This window comes from Trachurus japonicus, chromosome 9 (genome assembly GCF_045865225.1).
Source record: "Trachurus japonicus isolate A0001 chromosome 9, Traja_1.0".
NCBI classification, from domain to species: domain Eukaryota; kingdom Metazoa; phylum Chordata; class Actinopteri; order Carangiformes; family Carangidae; genus Trachurus; species Trachurus japonicus.
This window is the reverse complement of record NC_140915.1, coordinates 27,158,303-27,180,033: the sequence shown is the minus strand read 5'-3', so window position 1 is coordinate 27,180,033 and position 21,731 is coordinate 27,158,303. Positions and strand designations below refer to the sequence as shown.

Here is a 21,731-nt window from a genome sequence, read left to right as displayed (position 1 = left end):
TTTACCTTTTTTTTTCAATTTGTTTGACCTTTAATAAAATTGCACAAGTTGCCCCATATGATGCAATGTAATTTGCTGACTGGTATTTCATTCCTGCACACAGCCCTTAAGCTATAGGTTAAACTGTTTTTGAAAACATGCTTGCACAAGCATCTGAAGATACCCTCTCCAACATTACAGTGAAACTATATCATACAATAGTATTAAAATGTGTAATATGTGACACAATGAATATCATAGGCAAGTTCTCAATCCCTATATAGCACGGATGCTCCACCTCGCCCTCCTCGCCATGCGCACTGTCCGGTCTGGAGATTGGCACTCTCTACTTTATGAATGGATGGGTGTGGCACTGGTGACTCGCAATGAGGCTGTCGTCACTCCGCTCGTTGATAGGCGCTGGCGTGCTCTCGGTGAAGGCTGGTCAGGAGTGAAACATAACTGAGCTCTGCCACCGCTCTGGAGAGACAGCGAGAGAAGGAAAGGGGAGGAGAGGAGAGAGAGAGAGAGAGAGAGAGAGAGGAAGAGTGTGTGTGAGTGTGTGTGAGAGAGAGACAGTCAGACAGACACAGAGACGGCAGCGTTAGTCCACTCCCCAGCGAGGACTTAAACTTCAGGCGAAAATTTTGGTGAGACGAGACGTGTATAAAAATCTTATGATTGTTGTAATTCTAACAAGAGAGCAAAAAAAGAAAAAAGGAAAAAAGGAAAAAAAAGAATGAATAGAAGATGGGATTAGGTGAGATCAGACGGATGTGGATGAGGATGAAAATGCACGCGGACTGATTACATTTCGTGGAAAAAAGAGTATTCTGTGTCTGTATCGAATAAGCATCGCTGTGTAGAAACAAACAGACAGACAAAAGAAAGTCCAGGCAAGGGTCCCCCTCCTCCATGTGCTCCCTTCTTGTAGGTGTGACAGAAACAACAAAGGGACGTGGAAAAAACTCGCATCAGGACCACAGCCGGACAACAGCCCAGACAGATCCCTGAGCACAATAGCGGAGGAGCGGTCCTGCAAACAAGAGCATGTCTGCACGTTTTGCAATATGCAGCAGTCTTCATATAATTACATTCCTCCTGGCGTCTCTGAGCTCCAACAGTCGGGAGTGTTTTTCTTCTGTCAGTTCTGGCAGATCTTCACCAAACACGCGAATTTAGAAACGAAGCCGATAATTTGAGGGCGTTCAAGTCCAAGCTGAAACGGAGCAAGTGTAAAAACACACATTTTGAGTTCTGATTAGTAGATGTTGTCATCCAGAGGAATGCCCTGAAGTGATCGCATGTGTTTTGTGCCTTTTTTGTGCAGTTTAATGGGGAGACGCGAGAGAGACGAGCGCAGCCCCAGAATAAACTGAAGGGAGAGGAACAGTGGAGAGGTGTGAGCTGAGAGTGGACGCCGAGGGGAAAGAGACCAGATCTGATTCCAGAGGTGCATGTCTTTCAAAGGTAGGAGCTCCGGACAAACTCCGTGTTTTCACTTGTGATTTAAACTGTGTGTGCTCGCAGCCAAGCGGCCTCCAATGTGGGTATGTAGCAGGACTGTGAGGGTTTGCATAACGGTTCGGTCAGTTTGGGTGGTTCTCAGTCAGGGTTTCAACTTATGCTCCGGGCAGATTTCTGAAGCTTTTTCTTTTTTTTTGAAGGGGGGCAGGGTGGGTGGGGGCTCCCAAAGCATCTGTCATTTAGCCTATAACCATAATTACAATACCACAAGAAGTTTGCGTGAATAAAACGCTACTCCTGTTTTTCTAAACGAAAACTTATAAAAATGGGTGTGTCACTCTATACCAACCAAAGACCAACTCTGCAAAACTGTGATAAAAGCCACATGGTTTCTATCATAAATGGACAGTTACACTGTTCATGTGTTTGAAAAAATAGCTTTTATTGACAGTTGAGCTAAGTATTGAGATATTGAGCTAAAATTATATTTTTGCGATGATGGCAAAATACTTAAATTGGCACTATAAGCAGCTCAAATTGTAAAACTGTTTGTATTTTTTTTTCTCTTTGGCAATATTTAAACAGGCTGGAAAAGGCGGCTTTGTTTGCTGTGAACTCCTTTAATCTAGTTCTTTTTGGTAGTAAAACAGTAAATCAGGGTTTGTGTGTCAGAAGTTATGTTTGCTTTAAAGAAATCAGATCACTGCCTACATCCTGGGTGATTCCAGCTTGAAGACGTAGCTCTAGAGTGGAGTCACCTAGCATTTACAGAGCAGTGGCCAGTGCACTTACTGGCTGTGTCTCAAATCATGTACTTCAGCACTTACCCTTGCTATTTTGAATGCATAAATGTGGGCACGCAGACAATAATGGCAACATCCAGTGTGCTGTAAGTACCTGGATGGTGCATTTAAAACGGTGAAGAAGTTCAGTGTGAAATGATGGACACCTCTTTTCTTCACCCATTTTGGCAAGGGGAGGGACCAGTAATGTGTTTTCCAAACTTGTGGAAACGGTGGCTGAAGGAGTAGAGTGTGTCGTCGGTATATAGATGTGCGGCCTCAGAACTATGTTGCATGAAACGGGGGAATAACACAGGAAAATAAAACATAGGATAGCTACTTAGGTTGCACATGCGATTTTGGGGAGTGACAACCATAGTCAAAAGTTGTGTAGTACACAGCGGCAGCGTTTAGTACAACGCTACCCTGTCAAAATTCACAAGCGGGCTGAGTAGGCCTATGTGAGTGTACTAACTTAAGAATCTGATTTGAGACACAGTAACTGTACGGTATGTGCTAAAGCACACAGAGGTCAAAGCATGGATGGAAAGTTGATAACAGCAGCCAAACCTTGCTGGTTACCCACCACACCAACAATGCACACAAGAGTAAAATATTTCCTGACTTTTTTTCCTCTTCCCTTTTCTTTATTTTTCCTATTCTGTGAGCCTAGAAAGAATGGTGTGTGTATATACTGTATATATATGTGTGTGTGTGTTTGCGATGGGGGTGGTGGTGGTGGTGGTCTGACACAGTTGACATCAGTTCCTCCGTTCTGTCCCACTCTTTTGTGTTTTTCTATCAGCTGTGGAATTTGAACCATTCTTCCTTTGGGGTGAGGCCCGTCCCTCTGTCTGCCCCTGCTCTGAGGAGTAGGTTGTCTCCAGAGGAGGCTGGACGTGTGTGTGTGTGTGTGTGTGTGTGTGTGTGTGTGTATGGGTAAGTGGGGCTTTCCATTTGGGTTGCACACCAAACATTCCTGGCTTCTTGGATGGCCGACTAGTGGGCCAAGTCCACACAGCTGGAAGTCATATAAGAAGCTGTGTCTTAGTGTGAGTTGAGCAATATCAGACACACGGACACTGTCATATGTGCGCACTGTTATGGCTGAAGCCAGAAACACAGGTAAAAGCGCCCAAATGCAAACTCACAAGCAGAGTAAACCAGTGTGTATAGTCTAATTAGGCTAATTAGTCTATGAGGTGCAGGTAAGACCTGAAGTGGCTGCAGGTGCTGATGAATGGCAACATGCGTGAGGATGGGTGAGGCAGACAGGTGGATGAAAGGAGGTGAGAGGAGAACCATGGCCTGGGAGGAATTAAGAAGGAAAGGAGGGGGCGAGGGAAACTGAGTGTACGTACTCTGACACACAGAGACACACACATAGAAAGTATGCTTCAAGCCCACACCACCCCTCCACTGGTTTCAGAATGACTGGGCGACTGTGAGATGTTCGCATGGGTTGGATAGTGTGCGTTGTTTGTACAGGCATTCACACATAGAAAAAGAGGAAAAAAACAGAGAAACTAACAGAGACTCACAGTCATTGTACAACAGTGTCTTCTTCTCTTACCAGCACCACATGATGTTTGTCCTGTTAAGTAAATTTGGGAGAGAGAGAGAGAGAGAGAGAGAGAGAGAGAGAGAGAGAGCAAGTGATTGTGCTGGTGATGGCAACTGTACAGTTTGTTTTTCTCTTATTGGCTGCCTCTTTGGTTGTTTTTTAAACAGGGTGTCAGTGAGAAAAGAATGTGTATGCAAGAGCGGAAAGCAGAGCGAGAGAGCTAGGGGAAAGTTAAGGAAGATAGGCCTCATGAGAAGAGAAGAGAAGAGAAGAGAAGAGAAGAGAAGAGAAGAGAAGAGAAGAGAAGAGAAGAGAAGAGAAGAGAAGGAGATTGTTTGAAAATGAGTACAAGAGAAACTGAACGCAGAGTAGAAAGAAAGGAGGAAAACGGTCGGAGTTACAGATCCTGAGGAAGAGGGACACGAAAGGGGGTTTGGCTGAGGGGAAATTAGAGCGGGGCAGGCTAGGGGGGTGAGAAAGACAAGGAGAGGTTGAGAAAGAGAGCAAGGCAGAGGGAGAATGTCAGGCGCTGGACTGCATATGGCAGTAAACATGATAAATCAGAGAGCAAAAGAAAATGCCTGAACCTTCGCCAACTCCCTTCTCTAAGTTCAAAGTGAAAGGCGGTGAATACAGGATTTGAATAGAAGGAATTAAAATAGAAACAATCAACCACACAGGCAGTCTTTACTTTACCGTAACTTCTCAGACCAGAAACAAAACTCTACTCTTTTTAAACTGATTCCACATGTAAAACTCGTTTGAACATCTGTCTTAACTTCCTCTTATGTGGTAATCCACTGCACTGTGTCAATGGTACTCCCACTCTGTTGTTTTGACTGCATGTGTGTGAGTGAGTGTAATTACAGTTAGGCCTCTGCAGCTGAATTACAATGAGCAAACAAATGAGATTATTAGTGTGGTATACAGAACAATAACAAACGATATTATTGTAAAATCAAACACAAATGTGTGGAAAAGGCTTTTGTGCACACTCCTGATTCTCTGCATGTGGCGAGTAAAACACACCTTTACAAGGCCAGACAGCTCTTGTGTGATGGAATGGCTTTTGTGTTCATGTGAATGTGTGTGTGTATGATAAGAAGGTGTTGTGTTGCCAGTGAGGAGAGGACGGGGCAGGGCCGGACCAAGAGGGCGCGAGGAGATAAAAGAGCCAGTCCGTGTCAGGCAGGGTGCCCTCATCCGGTGGTGGCTGCTCAGACAGCTCCAGGCTGGGCCGAGGCCAGAGTCTGACAGGGGGTTGTGTCCAGTGTCCCAGCGTGGTTTCACTGATAGGGAGGTGTATTACACAACCTCAGTGTTGACAGAATATGGGGAAAGAGTTGTGGGTCAAAGGTTTTTACGCAGTAAAAGTTTCACTCTAGATGCGTTCAGGACTGCAATTAATGACAGTTTTTAGTGGGTTGTGTCTTGCCTTAAACTTTTTGTGTCACCATATGTCTCTCTGCTTGGTTCTTTGGTTGTAGCTCTTCACAGTTTATGTTTGTGTGTGTGTTACATGATAGTGTAGCGAAATCACTTGCAACAGAAATATCTTCATGTGTATCTGTGTGATTATGCATGCATATTTCTGCGTATATGCAATTTGATCCCTGGGTGTCTCTTTCTTTAGCATCTGCTCCTCTCGTTTGTGGCAGAGAGCCGATCCCCATGGGTGATTTGGCTCCACAGTCATATGACTGAGGAAATGCCAACTAGGTATTCAAGTGTGTGTGCTGCAATCACAGATTACATTTCACACCATAGGAGGTTGTCTGAGGGTTTTATACTACTGGTAGTTGTGTGTGTGTATGTGTGTGTGTGTTTATTCTGGGGTACTTGCATGGTTTATGGGTGTGATTCTGTCTTTGCATCACCTACAGGAGTCAAGAGGCTGACCCTCCCCTCATCAGCCATCTCTCATGTTTGTATGGATTCAAACAGACCAATATGTTTGGCTTCTATGTTGCTGACACACAGTCGTAATCTCTAGCGTCTTTCATTTTCAGTGCCTTTAAGCCTTGGCTGTCTGTCTCTTTATCTTCCTGTTTGTTTTCACGTCTTGTCCGCCTGTCTATCCACCTTGCCTTCCTGTAATAAAAACAAGTCACATCCCATCACACACACTATTCAGAGGCTGTGGTTTTCATTAACTGAGAATTAAGAAATCCCAATTAGCACCTTCAGCAACATCAGTGATTGGCTGTGCCTTGGTGTGAGAATGAGTGAGGATGAGAGAGCGAGCGCTTGTTCACAGTTTAACATTCTTGCCTGTCCACAGGAGACGCAGAGGAAAGAAGTTCTGGGAGATGTACGCTTCGTGTCTTGTAGACATATACCCTTGTGTCATTTCAGCAATAGTTGATGGTGTTAATGGAACAGTGATTACACCCTGATTTGTTTGTGACCATAGGCTTGGCTGAGAAAGCATCTTGTTTCTCACAATACATTTTCCTTTTACACTTCTTCCTTCTGTGTAAAGTCCCACACCCTAGCAACATCACAGGTATGCATCCAAAAATCTCACAACGCAAGACGCTCCCAAACTAATTAGCAGACATATACAGATACAGTGACTCACACAGAGATGCAACTCCTATATGTAAACCCCATGATAAACACATTGACAAAATCATTGTTCTCCCTGCCCGTCTTTGTGTCTGTGCCTGTGCTGTAGTAAGAGCCAGAGGCTTTAAACTAATCTGTAGTGAGAGAAAAACGCCCAAGGGTGCCATTCTTGTTAATCAGGGTCAGACTAGTTTCAGTGTTGGCCAAGCCACTGATGAAACCACAGGATTTAAATCTGTAATTGTGTGTGTTCTATAATTGTGTGGGTGCATGTGTCATGCGGATAAGGTGTTTCCTTCTACATTTATTTTTATACACAGACATTGTTCTCTGTTTTTAACTGCATGCATGCCATTTGACTGAGGGCTGCCTTTTTGCAGTTTCTGGAGGCTGATGCAACCTGACTGACACTCTATCTCTCTTTACTCCCTAACTCACACACTAACGTAGACCAGATTGCATGACTCAGATATGATAACCGAGAGTAGCCATTTGCAAATGAGAGCTCTGTCATCATCATCCTAGTCAGTGTTTGTCTGACTCCCGTTTCCATGTGGTTTGCTCCCACATGGAAATCTGAAATTAAATTGACTCACCACATGTAGTGTGGTTTGGTCAGCCATTTGTAGTTTGGACCTATTTTTAGTAATTGCGCACTTGGTCAGGCAATACACTTCATTTCAGTTCATTTTATTCCAGAAAATATCGATAGAAAATATTCTTCCCTCTGCTACAAGACAGTTTGCCTTGGGGCAGTGTTTAGCTCAGTTGGTAGAGCACCCACCCCATGTGTTGAAGCTAGGATCCTCACTGCAGGTGGCCCCAGTTCGAATCCCGCGTTAAGTGGCCCTGTCCTGTATGTCACCCCCCCCCTCTCTGCCTCCCATTTCCTGTCTCTCTCTCAGCTGTTCTATCAATTAAAGGCGAAAAAGCTCCCCAAAAATATATACTTATAAAAAAAAAAGGAAGTTCGCCTTCGGAAGCTTTTTTTTTTAATAATCTTAATCTTTTTTGTAGTTTGTAATTCTTGATACCATGTATTAGTATATGTATGGGTTAGGGTATATAATATGTGGTATATTAGACTATTCTTCTCTATACATGGGATTTTTTTTCATGTATTTTCCTTAAAGCAGAAGTAAGTGGTCCAGTCGTTTTCGCTAATGCTGCGTTCCAGGCAGGCTTTTGAAATCGTAAATTACAGCTTCAAGTCACAACTTACGACTTTGTAGCGTTTCAGGCAACCCACTCGTGTTTTTCCGACCTGTTTTACCGGTGAAAGTCACTATAACGGCCACTCGTAACTTCCGACCGGTGAACTCGTACCAGATCGAACTGGTACCACTTCACGGTCGGAAAAATACGAGTTTCCTTGAACGCACCATAGCAGTCCTCGTCCCTACGTTGCCACATTCACGACGTTCCTTGGCTGCACACACAGCCCTGCATGCCGTTCTCTCTCCTCATTGGATAAAAACTGTAGGATACGATAAATGTTTTCTCTTCGGCTCAGAGCAGAGCAGAGTGACTGACAGACCCGTGTTTCAGACCAAACACTCTATGTAAGTGATTGCTGTCGGAAGATATAACTATTTAAGACTTATATTAACACAAATATATCACTTACTTCTGCTTTAATATCCCCAAGTAAGATGTTAGGATTTCAACTCCGATTGCATGATGTGTCCCAATTAAATATCTTTTTGTGAGTCTCTGGTCAGACATCTTCACATGTCTGTTCCAAAGCTGAAGCATTTGACATTTATGTGTGATGTAGATGGTTTCCATCCCATCTATCCACTAATGAAGTAAATTTATGAACCCACTCTCAACCCCTACCCAACCCAGAAAACAAACTGAAATAGCTCCATGATGTAGTGTTACAAGTTGTGTTCATGGAGACCATAAAAAAACCAGAAGCACTGCAGACACAAGGCACTTTGTAAATCCATAGTGGTCATAAAAGGACAAACAATATAAATGTCCTTGGCAGTGAAATAATCTCTCTCTTTGTTTCTCTCTCCCTTTTGTCTCTGACTAGAACACATCACTCTTATTTCAATATAAATATTTAATCCATACCATCAATATCGTTCCTTTTTAATACCATGTGCTACTTAATACGGATGCATTTCCCAACGGAGGTCAAGTTCTGCATGAATATTGACTTCTGCATTTTACTTCCAGTGATCAGTAATACAGTAGGGGCAGGGACATACTATAGTTATAAACTAAATGGTCAAACACCACATAGAATGACACAGATTACTCTGAGATAAGTTTAGATTGCATTTTGTGTGCACATAACCAGAGTATCTCAGTGTTTCATTTGAACATTTCTCTTGTCTGTATGACCTCTGTTCACAAGTGGTTGGGATTAGCTGGCATCAACAGCAATGCACCATCCAAAAGAGCTTCCACCCTCTTGCCCCTTTGCCCTTATTCAAATGATTAAAGCATGTGCGGCTGTGTTCCAGTTTGGCAAGTGAATGACATGTGGTCACAGTGTGCGGTGACCATTGTATGCCGGTTGTATCACCAGGCCACCGGGAAGCAGTGCGGAAATAACCGGACACCATTATAGATTTTTCCATCACACTATTTTAGGATGGCTACTGTGAATAGTGTATCATCAATGTGTGTGTGTGTGTGTGTGTGTGTGTGTGTGGTCTTCTTTAACAATATCCCCACAATTGGAAATGCATGATGACCTCCATCCTGACAGATTCAAGCAGTGTGCAGGATATTGCATTCCACTTCCGCCAGGTGAAAATTGTATCAGAACATTTAGCTATCTGTGTTTTCAGGCCAACTGGAGGATTACTTGACTCCACTACTCTCAGGTTTATAAAGCCCACTCAGTGCTCAACTGAATAAAATCAAAATTGCGTAGCCATTGAGATAAATGCATTGTTGTTTTGCTCTGGATGTGAGATGCAAGGGTTTCACCTCAGGTTTGTTTTTGTTTGTGCAAGTGCTGTACAATGTGAGGAACTCAGCAGCACCAATGGATAAACATGCAGGCTATTTGAAGTAAACACAACAAAAGCCCTTCCTGTTCTGACTCGACTTTCTGTTATGTGGTTTATTTGTCTGTCTGTGTCTTAGTCTCTCTGTGAGTTTTTTTTTGCACTCCCCTTCTTTCCAACGTCTTTATTTGCACCTCTCTATTTCTGTATGCGTGAGCAACAGCATTTTTAAATAGAGGAAGATGGATACTAGATTAGCCTGACACAACATAGCTGTCTTCGAGTGTAAAAAAGAAAACTGGAAGTGAAGCTGAAAAAGGACAGCATATGTGATATTTTCAGTTTACATTATACACAACAAATTTGTCAAAGATCCCTTGGATAACTGGATCAGATATTACTGTTTTAAACACTGACTTATCTTCGTTAAACCATTGATCAGCTGATTAAAGATACAAACGTGGTATGGTACTGAACAGTAAAGCAATTGGAGGGTAAATCTTGAGATATTTAGTAGGACAGGACAGGTATCAGATATTTTAGCAACACATAAGTGTTCATTTTTATTTTTATTTTTTCTTTTAAATTACTTTTTAAGAATATTTCATTATTCAGTTAAAATCACACAAATAAATCCCTCTTTACTTTAACTGATCATGGATCTGCAACCTGGGTGTGGGGGGAAGTGCCAGGCGGACTTTGCTTCATTTAAAAGGTTCACAAGCCAAAAAGGTTAGGACCATCTGCTGTACACTACTCTGCAGAGAGGGATGGTAACTGTGTGCAGTGTGATCGCGGCGGGACTGCAGCTCTGCTTCTCTGTGCCGGACTGAAGTCCAGAGGTGTTTGACTTGGCTCGGCTTTCTGTTTGATCAGGCTGTTTCTGGAATACTGACTGACCTGTGCTGAGGCCAAATGCATCTCTCTCCTCTCAGCTTAAACATTTCCCCTTTGCTCCTCCTCCTGGTTGCTGCCACATTATTCTTAAATTTGAGCAGTTCAACATTAAATTCAGTGCTCTGTACTCCGTGTAAGACAATACAATAGGACAAACATTGGATCTCTTTCTGTCATGCAGATCTCAAGAGGAATGAGAGCTCTATTTGCCCTCCCTCACCTTTTCCTGTTTGTTGTCTGATTTCAACCACGGTTCAAAGTTTACTCTGATACATCCTCACCAGACTGTGAGAGTAGCTGTGGACCTGTCTGAGGTTCACAGAGGTTACAGACATTTCCAACATCACCACAGATAGTAGCTGGATGCCAGTGTCCAGTGATAGATTCCAACTAACTTGGAAAGACCACCTGGCAGATTACATTGCAGTACTTTGTTGTTGGCCAACCTTTTAATCTGCATTACTGGGCTAGTGACAAATATACCTTATAGTGCACAGTGCTTTAGAGCATCTCACTGCAACAGAATGAAGACACCTTACACAGGGGAACTGCTCCCCTAAACACTAATAATGTGTATAAAATACTACCACAGCAAACACTAGTTTACAGTCAGTATGTCTTGTATTACATGGTAGCAGACTAGCAGTCTTTTATTCCAATGAATACATGCCCTATATTATTTTATACCTGTCATGAATACTACCAAGGCAGCCACAGTAAAGCTTAATAGAAAATAGTGTTTTCAGTACTTTAGTCTCAGAGCTTTAAATTAAAGATATATATTTAATCTCAAACTTTCAATCATTTCACATTCAGAGGTTATCCATATTAAGAAAATCCATGATAGATATAGGACACAATCACCACTTTGCTTGAGTATAATGTGGGGTTTCCTCTTTTAAGAATAAGAATTACTTTTACTTTTTTTTTTTATTAATCCCCAAAGGGAAATCATTTACATAGCCTAAGCAGTCTAATTCTATTATCCCACCTTTGACTTGCTATCACCATATTAATTTACTCCAGGAACACAATATGCTGTTTAAGACACTTTACACATAGCCCCTGAAAAGCTCATTCCTGATCCTTGCTGATGGATTCACTCAAGTACATATTAAGAAGTCAGTAGGGAATAAAGCTGGAGGATTAAATTATTTTCAAACTGACTTTGAACTCATTGGACGTGTGTATCCAGAGAGTAAGTGTTGAAAGTCTAATCAGAGGTGGCACAGAGAAAACGTTCAGTAGATTACACTTGTTAGATTTGTTAAGGGGCGAGATGTTTGACATCAGAGGGTCAGAATCCCACCACCATGTACTGATCCTGGGTCTGCTCTCTGTTCTTCAGCCTCACCTTTGGTCTAAGTTTCAACAGAGGCTGTGAGTCCTCTTGCAATTTGGTGAGAAATGTACAGAAGAATAACGAATGAGCATGGATGAACTTTTTGTTTTTAAAAGCTCACCATGAATAACATCAGAGGACATTATTACTGATGAATTTCTTAATGTTAACCCATGTATCAGTCATATTTCCCATAGGGATTTTAAACTGGACCAACAAGTCTTCCCACAAGATCACATCAGACTTTTAATCTCTCTATTTACTTTGTGTGGTTGTAGTCTTAACTTCTGCAGGCAATGTCCTTATAAGCTAGGAACTGATGATGCTACTTCCCTCGCTAAGCTCAGTTTTATGGCTTTGCCCTCACCCTGGTCCTATATATTCTTTCCTTACCCTGATCTTCGTCCCCATTTCCCTATCTGTCTCTGTCTCAGTCCTCAACCTGATTCACACACTCCACCATGACGCCATCTCTAGGCAGACCCTTGACCTATAAGCACCTAACTCTTCTTCATCCTTATAATGCCCTCAGTCCTGCACAGCCACTGGATCCACCAAGCCCTTAACTGACTCAGCACTTACAGTACAGTACTTCCTATGGAAATTAAAGTGATCTTTCACTTTTCTGAAACATTAGCTACACTGCGGAGTGCATAGTGCTTCTTCATGAATAAACCAGCTATGTTCGTATATTTTTTTCTTCTCATTAGCTCCTATGTAGGAGAGTCTACGGTAGCATGAAACCCATAAACTTGTGTTCAAACAGGACACAACCAGGCCCAACAAAGGCAAATCCCTCACATTGTAAAGATGCACTTAGGTCCAACATGTGCAAAATTTCCCTGCAAAGTGAACTATCACTTTAAGAGTTTTTAGCAGCAGCTGAAGAGAGCCTTAATAAGATTAGCCCTGGCACTTGACAGCCACAGCTTAAGAGGCACCTCTACTGACCTGTGTGTCTCTATCCAGCAGAGAGTGTGCATGTGTGTTTGTTGATGTGTGTGTGATGTTAAGGTGGTGTTTGTTTGTTTGATGTACAAAATGTTGATTTTTATGAGTGTCTGTATGTCTTTTTGTGTCTATACATGAACGTAGGCATAGCACGACATTCTTGTGTAGACTTGACCATCTCAAGTTAGAATGCACAGTGTAGATCATAACTTCCAAAAGACTTGTGCCACTCAGGAATTCAGAGCATCCATTTAACCCTTTAATCTCTCAAAACCCCTCACTACCCCAAGGCTCTCTCCTGTCATAGGCTGTCATTCTTGATGAAATGGGCTTGACCAAACAAGCAAAGACTTTAACTCAACAAGAAAACAATTCATCAAATACAAAGCCCATGGAATCATATGAATTTCTCAATAATGTCTATTTTTTTTTTTTTTTTACCTACTTAGCAGTTAGAGATGCACCATACCCACAGGGAAGTTCGAGCTAGTTAGGGACAGTGAGGAATATTCAGAGCTGTTCTTCGTCACTCCAGGCACCACTTTGCGAACCCCAGGCACCTCAATGTTAAACATTTAAGTTGGCATTAATATCATAATCAGAGGTCTGTTTATCCTCAGGCAGACAGCAGGCAGTTAAGCACCAACTTAACTCCCTCCCTTATGCCCCCTCTCTTTCCTCATGCCACCCTCCATCCTTTCCTTTTGTCCAACTATTCCCTCCTCTATCCAGGTCCCCAGGCCACTTTACATTCCCAACATATTCCACCATCATGGCCTGTCATCACCAGCACAGACTTGACCTGATCGTAAATCAGTGTAATGGTCAGTGAACACTTGCTGTATCTGCAGCCAAAAGGAGTCAAAATTACAAACTGATGTCATTCCACATGTGGCAGTGCAGTGTGACAGTGATAGCTAATGACAAGCACTGTATACCAACACTAACAGCATGTGTTTTTTATCTCATATTGTATGTTTGGAATGCCAGAGACAACGTTTAACAGCTCATAAATCTCAATTACAGCTTTTAGTTTAGTTTAGTTTTACGACTATTCATAATTTTATGACCCCAGCTCGTAAAAAGTGTTATATTAAATGACTGATGTTAAAGGATTATACAATGAAATACATTTAGAACCATGATTTAATAAAATAACTTCAGTGTGACTCCAAGATTGGTTTTGAAGCCACAGTAATTTCAACAGTGGTGGGAATACGAATTGGAGCTTTCCAATAGGACTAGTGGTGGTGAAATTAAAAATGGTCTGCCAAGCCTTTTTAATGTGAAAAAATGAAGTGCACAAACCAAGAATTTCAAAATGGTATCTGTTTTTACAAAGCATAAACATGAAGAAGTACTGGTATGTCTATCCAGTTCAATTCAATACCCTCTGACTGCTGCACTGCTACTTTTTGCTCCAGTAATATTTTCCTTTTTCTGTTGTGAGCCATGGAGCGATATATCTTCATTAGAGTGTAAATGAGGCAACAACAGCTGGTCAATGGAGTTTTCTAACTGACTGTAGATAAGAGAATCCACTGATAACTCAGCAAGTAAACAGTAACCTCTGCCTGTCTTTCTCTTGCACTGTCTGTCTCTTTCTGTACTTTCTCTCAGGCCTTATCTGGCGTTGAATGTTTTTCTCTTAAACTCACACTCTGTTAACATGCCCATCACCCATTGCCAAATAGGCCTGCTGTTACAAAACACACTTAGTTTCATGCCAGGGTGCTGGCTCTGGCAAATGCATCTGAGCCGCTTGTCCACGTCAAAGTGCATGCATGAGGGAGAGAGGAGAGAGATTAAGAGTGTGAAGAAAAGGAGATTCAGAGTCACAGACATGGATGTCTATCTGTGCACTTTTTGTTATTATTATTAGGCTATTATTATTATTGTTATTACCACTGATCATTCAGTAATGCCAGGTTCCCACAAGCTCATTTCACTTAAGCCTCCAGTCATTTCAGTCTCATTTGTGACCTTTGACCTCTAAGTTTTCTCCCTAAGGGAATAAATTGAAATTCCTGTGTTACTGCATTTTTTCTTGCTCTGTCGCAAAACAAAAAAGATGGCTGCCAAAACCATCCAACCAAACAAAGAACCAGATGATATCATACCACTGATCTACATACAGTATCTACAAATAATGTTTGTTCATGAGTGTGTGTGTGTGTGTGTGTCAAGGCTGAAGGTAGAATTTAATCTCTGATACTGTTATCAGTTCCATGGTGCTGGAGGACTGCTTAGAAGACCCACTGCAGCTCTGACCTACTTGTGTCAGCGTACGGGGCTGTATGTTTTTCAGTGGGTGTGTGTTGCCTGTGTGTGTTTGTTAGCACGTTTGTTAGTGTGTTTGAGGAGAACTCTCTGTGGACATGGGGAGAAGCTGTGTGAGAAGCTGGGTGTTTTGACAGCTTTAGAACAGCTCCAGTGCAGTGTTGGGGCAGGGGGTGTCCGGGCCTGTTGCATATTCAGGCGAGCTGTAAGGGTGAGAATAGGGTCAGTGCAGGAGTGGACAGGAAGGGATGAGATAAGTGAAAGAGTTTGATTCCAAAGTCCTCTATGGCCATCAAAAATGATACTTGATTTCCATTGCATAACGTATGATGTCATCTGAAATCAATCCATCTAAGCCCAAGTTCACTTGCACCATTATGTAAACAAGTAGATGAGTTAACTGAAACACTGACATCTGTTTTGTAAAAACATATGCTAAATGTATCATGTTGTAAAATGAGCCTTTATGTGAGATGAAGACAGTATAATTTTAAGTAAGGCTGCCATGGCATGATAATCATGACAATATTATCATGATATCTGTAGATTCTTTTTTAGGGAAAAAAAGAACATAATCCTCAACTATGTTGTTTTTGTCAATTTCTTTGTCAGGTACATTTTTCTCTGCCTCAAAATGTCACAAGTGAAGGGACGTGGAGACAAGTCTGTGATGAAAATAATTACATGTAAATGGATAGTGAAAAGGTAACGGCACAGCGGCAGCCGTTATTGTCAGCGCTGTAAAATGCAACACCTCTAACATGAAGAGAAATCTTCAAATACTGTATATTCTGAAACATGTTCACACCTGAAACCAAACAAAACTTAGTAATACTGGTTGACAGAGTTATACAAGATGGATACACTGAGTAACTGGACAAAATGTTGATTGTTGGGAATGAACATTGGATGGCGCACCAGAGTAAACAGAGTATTTGTCCAGCCCACTCCTTAGTGAAGTAGTCATGCCAAAGAATGATCTCAGCTCATTCTACCAACTTTAATCTCACCAAAGTGTAAAAGCGATGGGAGTAGGCTTCCCACACACTTAATAAAAGAGTGATAAAGCTTGTAAAACAAAGCCACACAGTCTTTTTTGTTCTACTGTAGCTCCAAAGGCCAGGCATCACCTCAGCCTGTGCTTCTTGAGAGTTTTCTCACAAATACACCTCTCCAACAAAGGGGCTGCCTCTCCACATTTCTAAGCCCTCTCAGTGCCAGTGCTGTTGAACCCCTGCTTTCTCCAGCAGCATTCCAGCCCATCTTTCATGCTGTTTCATTCTGGCCATGCCAGCCAGGTCAGGGGGCAGCGTTTTCTCAGGGATTCAAGACAACATGGGACACATAGCTTTAAGGTCGGCATCACCACTAGTTGCACATGGAACTTATGTTCACTTCAGTGTAGTTCTTTCCATGTGTCCTTTTGCATAATATGCGCAAAACATGCTCTTGACAACACACATCTTTGTGAGTCTGCAGCCATGAGGGACTGAACAGCTCAAAGGTCAAGCAATAGATTTGTGGTTTTGCTGTGATGTTTGAATAGTTTTATTAAAGCCCTGTTTCATTTCTTTCTCTAGACTGTAGAATCTGACAGCCACTGCTGATTTACCCCAGAATCCATCACAAAGATTTAAGATATTGGTACAGTGAGTTTATACCTCCTTTGTTTCAGAGGGATCAGTACCAAGTTCAGCCAGTAGATGTCTGCCTTCAGTCTTCAGTCAGTGACAGTGGGTAGACCAGACTGTCCAGGGTTCCCACATGACCAAACACTGCAAAATGTCCCAAATGAAATCCTTGATAAACATAATTTAAATAAAAGTCCAGTTTAACCTCTTAACTTGAATTGCAGGCATGTCCATGGGCATCAGGGACTCAGAGAAAGGTTCTTGTCTCAGTACATGTCTGGGCAAAGTCCTCAGTTTAGCATCAAATTTACAGAGCAATTTAAGTTGATGTTAAAAATAACCTTGCTGGAAGAATAGAATAGTGAGGTATTTATTTATTTTTTTTGCCTTATGGCCACATGGTAGCGTTTTCTTCTCTGGCACAGCTTAACATTCCAGAAATGAACTCCCAGACACTGAGATCTTGGAAAAATGGGGGAAAAGGGGCTGAGTAGTTTTCCACAAAACCTCAAAATACATTTTTTCTCATCTGTTGTTTAGCAACACAAATGTTTTGCTATGTGCAGCCAGTCCCCATGCCTGAATAACACATAGCCACAGAAGAAAAAATCTCTCAATTCCCCATGAGTATAGTAACCACACTATTGCATAATGTGTGTGTGTATTTTTATTTTTATGTGTTGCAGACTAAATTAAGAAGATGGTTTTGCACATTCCTAATACATTTTTATTGGTTTTGATAAATACACACTTTTTTATTTCATGTCTTGTCTCTCCATATTGAGTTTTCGGTCAGTACAGTGGTGGATGTGACTTCTCCACCAACAAAACAGCATGCTTTGCGCTATGTTTTTGAGTTAACAGGAGTGGAAGAGCAGTGAGGGGGCGGGGATACTATACAGCTCTGTAGGATCTGATTGGCTCTTGCGTTGTAATCGCCGATGAGACCTTAAATGCCCCTCTTCAGCTCTACTTGCCTGAAGTGTATGCTGCTTTTGCTGGGTAGTGAATTTGTAAATAATAATAATTAAAAAAAAAAAAAATACACAAACAACATAAACAACAACGAACTAGTTGGCCGTGTTTTATTGTAGAAATCACAAAGAACAATCAAATGTGTACCAATTCACAACCAAATGTAATCTTATTAATAATGAAGCCTACACTCAGAGGGTTCTGCAGGACTTCCACTAAATTTCTTACCTACTCTTACGTCTGCTACGGCTGTGCAGCTGGCCTATCGATTATAGCAGAGATACTACCGCTACTGGCTTCATACAATTGTTTTTTTCTGACAGCACCTGAACGCAGCACAACAGGAGTTGGGCGCCTTGTGTAGTGACGTAGGCTTAGGAGGCGTGGCTCTGGTGAAATCAGCTGGGGAAACAACAACAGAAAAGGGGGGTGGCTCAGAGCAGCAGGAAAAAAAAATCTTAAGACCAGTTATGTTTCGATTTCATTCGAGAAGGAGTCGCTTTAAAAAGTGAATAGCTTCGTGTCAGGTCTGCAGCGGTGACCAGAGACTTGTTGAGTCCTGAGACGATACAGTTAAGAGGCAGCGAGAGGAAGTGAGAGAAGGTGGAGGATGTGACAGGGCACCGGGGTCCTGGTGCGACGTTTGCAGTTGTAGCCTTTATGCTCTTTGACAAACAAAGGGAATACCGCGAGCAACCTCTTCATTCTCAGCGCGTCGTTGTCCGGTTCGAGTGACCGGCTCGACCACCAGCTGTGGCATGTGGGTCAACTCCGGAACCGTCGGAAGGTAGGAGCCCCTCCTGCAGGAATACTGGGTCACATGCTCCCAGTGTAATTCCCGTCGTGCACAAAGCCACACTCTGTTTGCCATATCCTTTACTCCAAATATTCTCAAATCATCCCCAGCTTTATTCTCATCATGCCACGCTGGTCTTATTGTACATAATGGGGTTTTAATCTCCCCTTCAATCTCTATGATATGGATCTTGCATACATTTCATGTGTACGAAATGAATGGCTTAACACGAGATGATGCAAATGGAGATTACTGTTATGATTTTAAATCACACACGTGCAGCACAGACTGCTGTCGTTAGAGCATTTCGATTCAGTGTTGTAGTGCAGTGGATGGGCTTGGCGCATTACGCAAGACTTTATCAGCGCATCGTTTGAGAAGTGGGTTGATGTCCACCTGCCTTTTACAACATCGTTAAATGAAAGACATCTCACCACCCTGCGGGTTGTGCAGTCTTTATTAGCCCTGACATGTGTGACAGTGCAGGAGACTGTCTGCTTTGTTGAATCGGTTTCCCGAGAAAAAAAATATGAATGAGCCAGGTGGTTATGAATGGCTGCGGGGAGAGGGAGCACACGAGGTGCCTTTCATTGATGAATGTAGTGATCCTACGCCACAGTATTTAGTGGAACAACATGCGGCTCTCAAACTGGGACAATGGAGTGTCTCAGTTTGTAGACGACACACACACACACACACACACACACACACACACACACACACACACACACACACACACACACACACACACACACACACACACACACTCCCCTCATTGCTGATCCTGTGGCTGTGACGTCATGAGGAGGATTGGGTTGTGCAGGTATCTGCGTGGTTGTTGAAGGGGCCTCTCACGTCTACCTGCAAATAAATATTTAATCTGACCATATTTTCATTTCCACTCACCAGCGATTACTCATATCTGCAGGGTGTAAACAATCTGGCACCCTTCTCTTCCATATTGTGCAACCTTTGTGTTTTGGCCAATTTATTTTTCTCCTGAAATTACCCAACTGTTTTTAAATGGTGTTATATTCATTTTAACACTATTATAGATTTTGTTCTGTGCGATTCCCTCTCCACATCCTGGTCAGAAAAACTCGACTGTTATCTCTAAAACTGAGCTAGAAATGTAGTTTGACAGTAATACTGTTGACCTCACCTACTAGGCTATAATGGATCGGTAATCAGGCCTGTCATTATGTCTACCTTCAGATGGATCTGGGGCAGAGCTATGTATTGTCCCGGTCAGGCACTATTCCCAACGCTTTGGCTGTGTCAACAGCTTTGAGATAACATAGTGCAGCACTGACAGACCCACATGGAAGAGTCAGCCAGCATTGGACGGCTGGCTAGAATGTTCTGACCTCTGTATCAGGCTGTAGTGGGAGGTACACAGGGGTAATAGAGCTTGAAATTGTGTGTATGTTTAATGCTTCAAGTGTATGTTGTCTTCACTGTGAAACACAATGTTACAATGTGGACTTTGGTGAGAAAATGTGTTGGTTTGATAATGACAGACCAGCTGTATTTTTAGTTATAATAACTTATGTTTACTTTCATGTTATGATGAAATTCTCTGTTACATTGACAAAGTAAATATGTGGTCTTGAATAATCGTCTTTCACACGAACTTACCCCCCCCACTCCCCGCCCCATCTGCAAAGTTGCAATAATATTTGGGTCACAAACTTACAATCCCTTGGCTCAGTGTCACAGTAATCACAAAATCCTTGACTCAGTTTCAGAGAAAGATACTAAACCCTCCACCTGTAATTTTACAAATTCTCATTTGTAAAATGTAAGCAGCTCTAAATGTTTCATGCATTACTTTTTTCTGTTTTAGAATATTGTATATCTGCAAAAATGTTGTCATTGTTGCAGCTTGAAATACCACAATCAAATACCCTTGTTAAAAAAAATAGTATTATAATTTGGAACGGTAACAATTTTGAAGACTAGCTGCCTTAGTTGCTTCTTAGAGTTGAGATTCAAACTGTCACAACCAAGTCAAAGCAATCACAAAGTGCTGTTATGGTCAATGACATATAGTAAACAGTATGCCCATAGGCATTCTGTGATGGAGGGGATACTGAAAGTATAAGGGTGCAAAGATAGAGGGATGAAGGTGGAAAATATGGACACAGGAGATGGAGGAGGGAGATAGGGAGGGATAAAGGAAATGAGGGCATCAAGATGAGCATGTTTACAAAGCATTATTGCAGCAGGGAGAGGAGAAGAGGAAGATTTTCTCAAATAGGCTAACAGGCTGCACCCTCTCATTGGGGTAGATGTGTGTCTGCCACAGGCCGTGCGTTACCACCAGTAACATCTGCAGTGGGTGAGGCAACTACGTGCAGCCCTGCATGTGTGTGTGCATGTCTGTGCCAGTGTGTGTGAGTCTGAGGTCTACTGTCAGCCATCCAGGGAGGCAAGCGGAGGCTACGGACCAGGTTATGTAACCAGTCTGTGCCAGCTGTGCCTGTGGCAGTCAATGTCTCAAAAACACACTTTTGACAAAAAAAATGTTTAAAAAAAAATTGGGTTGCATACATGATTACACATTCACCCATAGTTTCTTCCAGCAATTACACATGGACACTTTGACAATGCAGCCGAGCCTGTGATAGCATGAAGCCCATAGCGTTGTGTGAGTGCAAGAGTGTTGGCCCATGTATAAAGTGAATGGTTACTGGGGTCTTTTTTTTTTTTTTTTTTGTTCAGGGTTGGGTGGAGGGACTGGAGAGGCAGGCGGCTTCATTATGACATTAGGGTGAACCCAAGCCCGAAGGAAGAGGACAAAAAGAAGTCGGATGGGGACTGTTGAGGGTTTCGGGATGAGCGGTTATTGCCAGTGGTTCGCTGAAGTTGTTACATAACAGAGAGAGAGAGAGGCAGAGGAGGAGCAGACTGGGTGTGGGAGGGCTGTCTGGTTAATTCTGCTCCTTGATTGCCATCCAGAAAAGTATAAGGTCAGAGATAGATAAGATTGATAATAAAAATGGTGGAGGAGGTATGACGTTCAATGCAAGAGGGAGATGTCAAAGAAGAGCAGTAGTGGGAAAAGGTCATTTAAGACAAAAAGGTGAAGTGAGGGATGTGGTAGCTGAACTGTGAAGCATTACATTTGCAGAATGAATACAGAAGGGGGAGAGAGCGGGGGAGTTTGTCAGCGGGTCAAACCTGACAGACACAGGCAGACAGAAGGATAAATGAAAGGATTTAGAGAGGAAGCAATGGGTGTGTATAAAAAAAACATACGAGATAGAGATAAAGATGCCAGGAACTGTGTAATGAGAAAAAAAGCTGTAAGCCATCTCCTTATGAAACCCCCACTGGCCTTAAACAAAGTCACACTGAGACACACACTGTCCAAATTATGCATGAGTTTCTTTGTCTGTCTGCTCCTCCTGCAACGAACACACACGGACGGACACACAAGCTGAGTCAATCCGTGACTTTCCAGAGTAAAGCAGAGGCTTGATGTTTGTTTCTTGCGGGGGCGTTATGTTGCTGTCACAGTGTTCCTA

General features: G+C 42.4%; 1 protein-coding gene across 3 annotated transcripts in view; it reads left to right on the top strand.

The window, feature by feature from the left end:
• The first annotated feature begins 463 nt into the window (after positions 1-463).
• The window catches only part of rhobtb4 (Rho related BTB domain containing 4), a 41,804-nt gene continuing 20,536 nt past the window's right edge, over positions 464-21,731 (top strand). The window contains exons 1-2 of one of the 3 annotated variants that reach the window (XM_085787095.1): positions 464-629; positions 1,310-1,449. Coding sequence is in view for 1 of the 3 variants with exons in the window: in XM_085787094.1 (XP_085643220.1) it covers positions 18,164-18,192 (29 nt within the window). In the remaining 2 variants the exon portion in view is untranslated. Of the gene's footprint in view, positions 630-987; positions 1,215-1,309; positions 1,450-17,854; positions 18,193-21,731 lie in introns of those variants that run through there. The other 2 variants (XM_085787096.1, XM_085787094.1) reach the window with 2 other exon arrangements.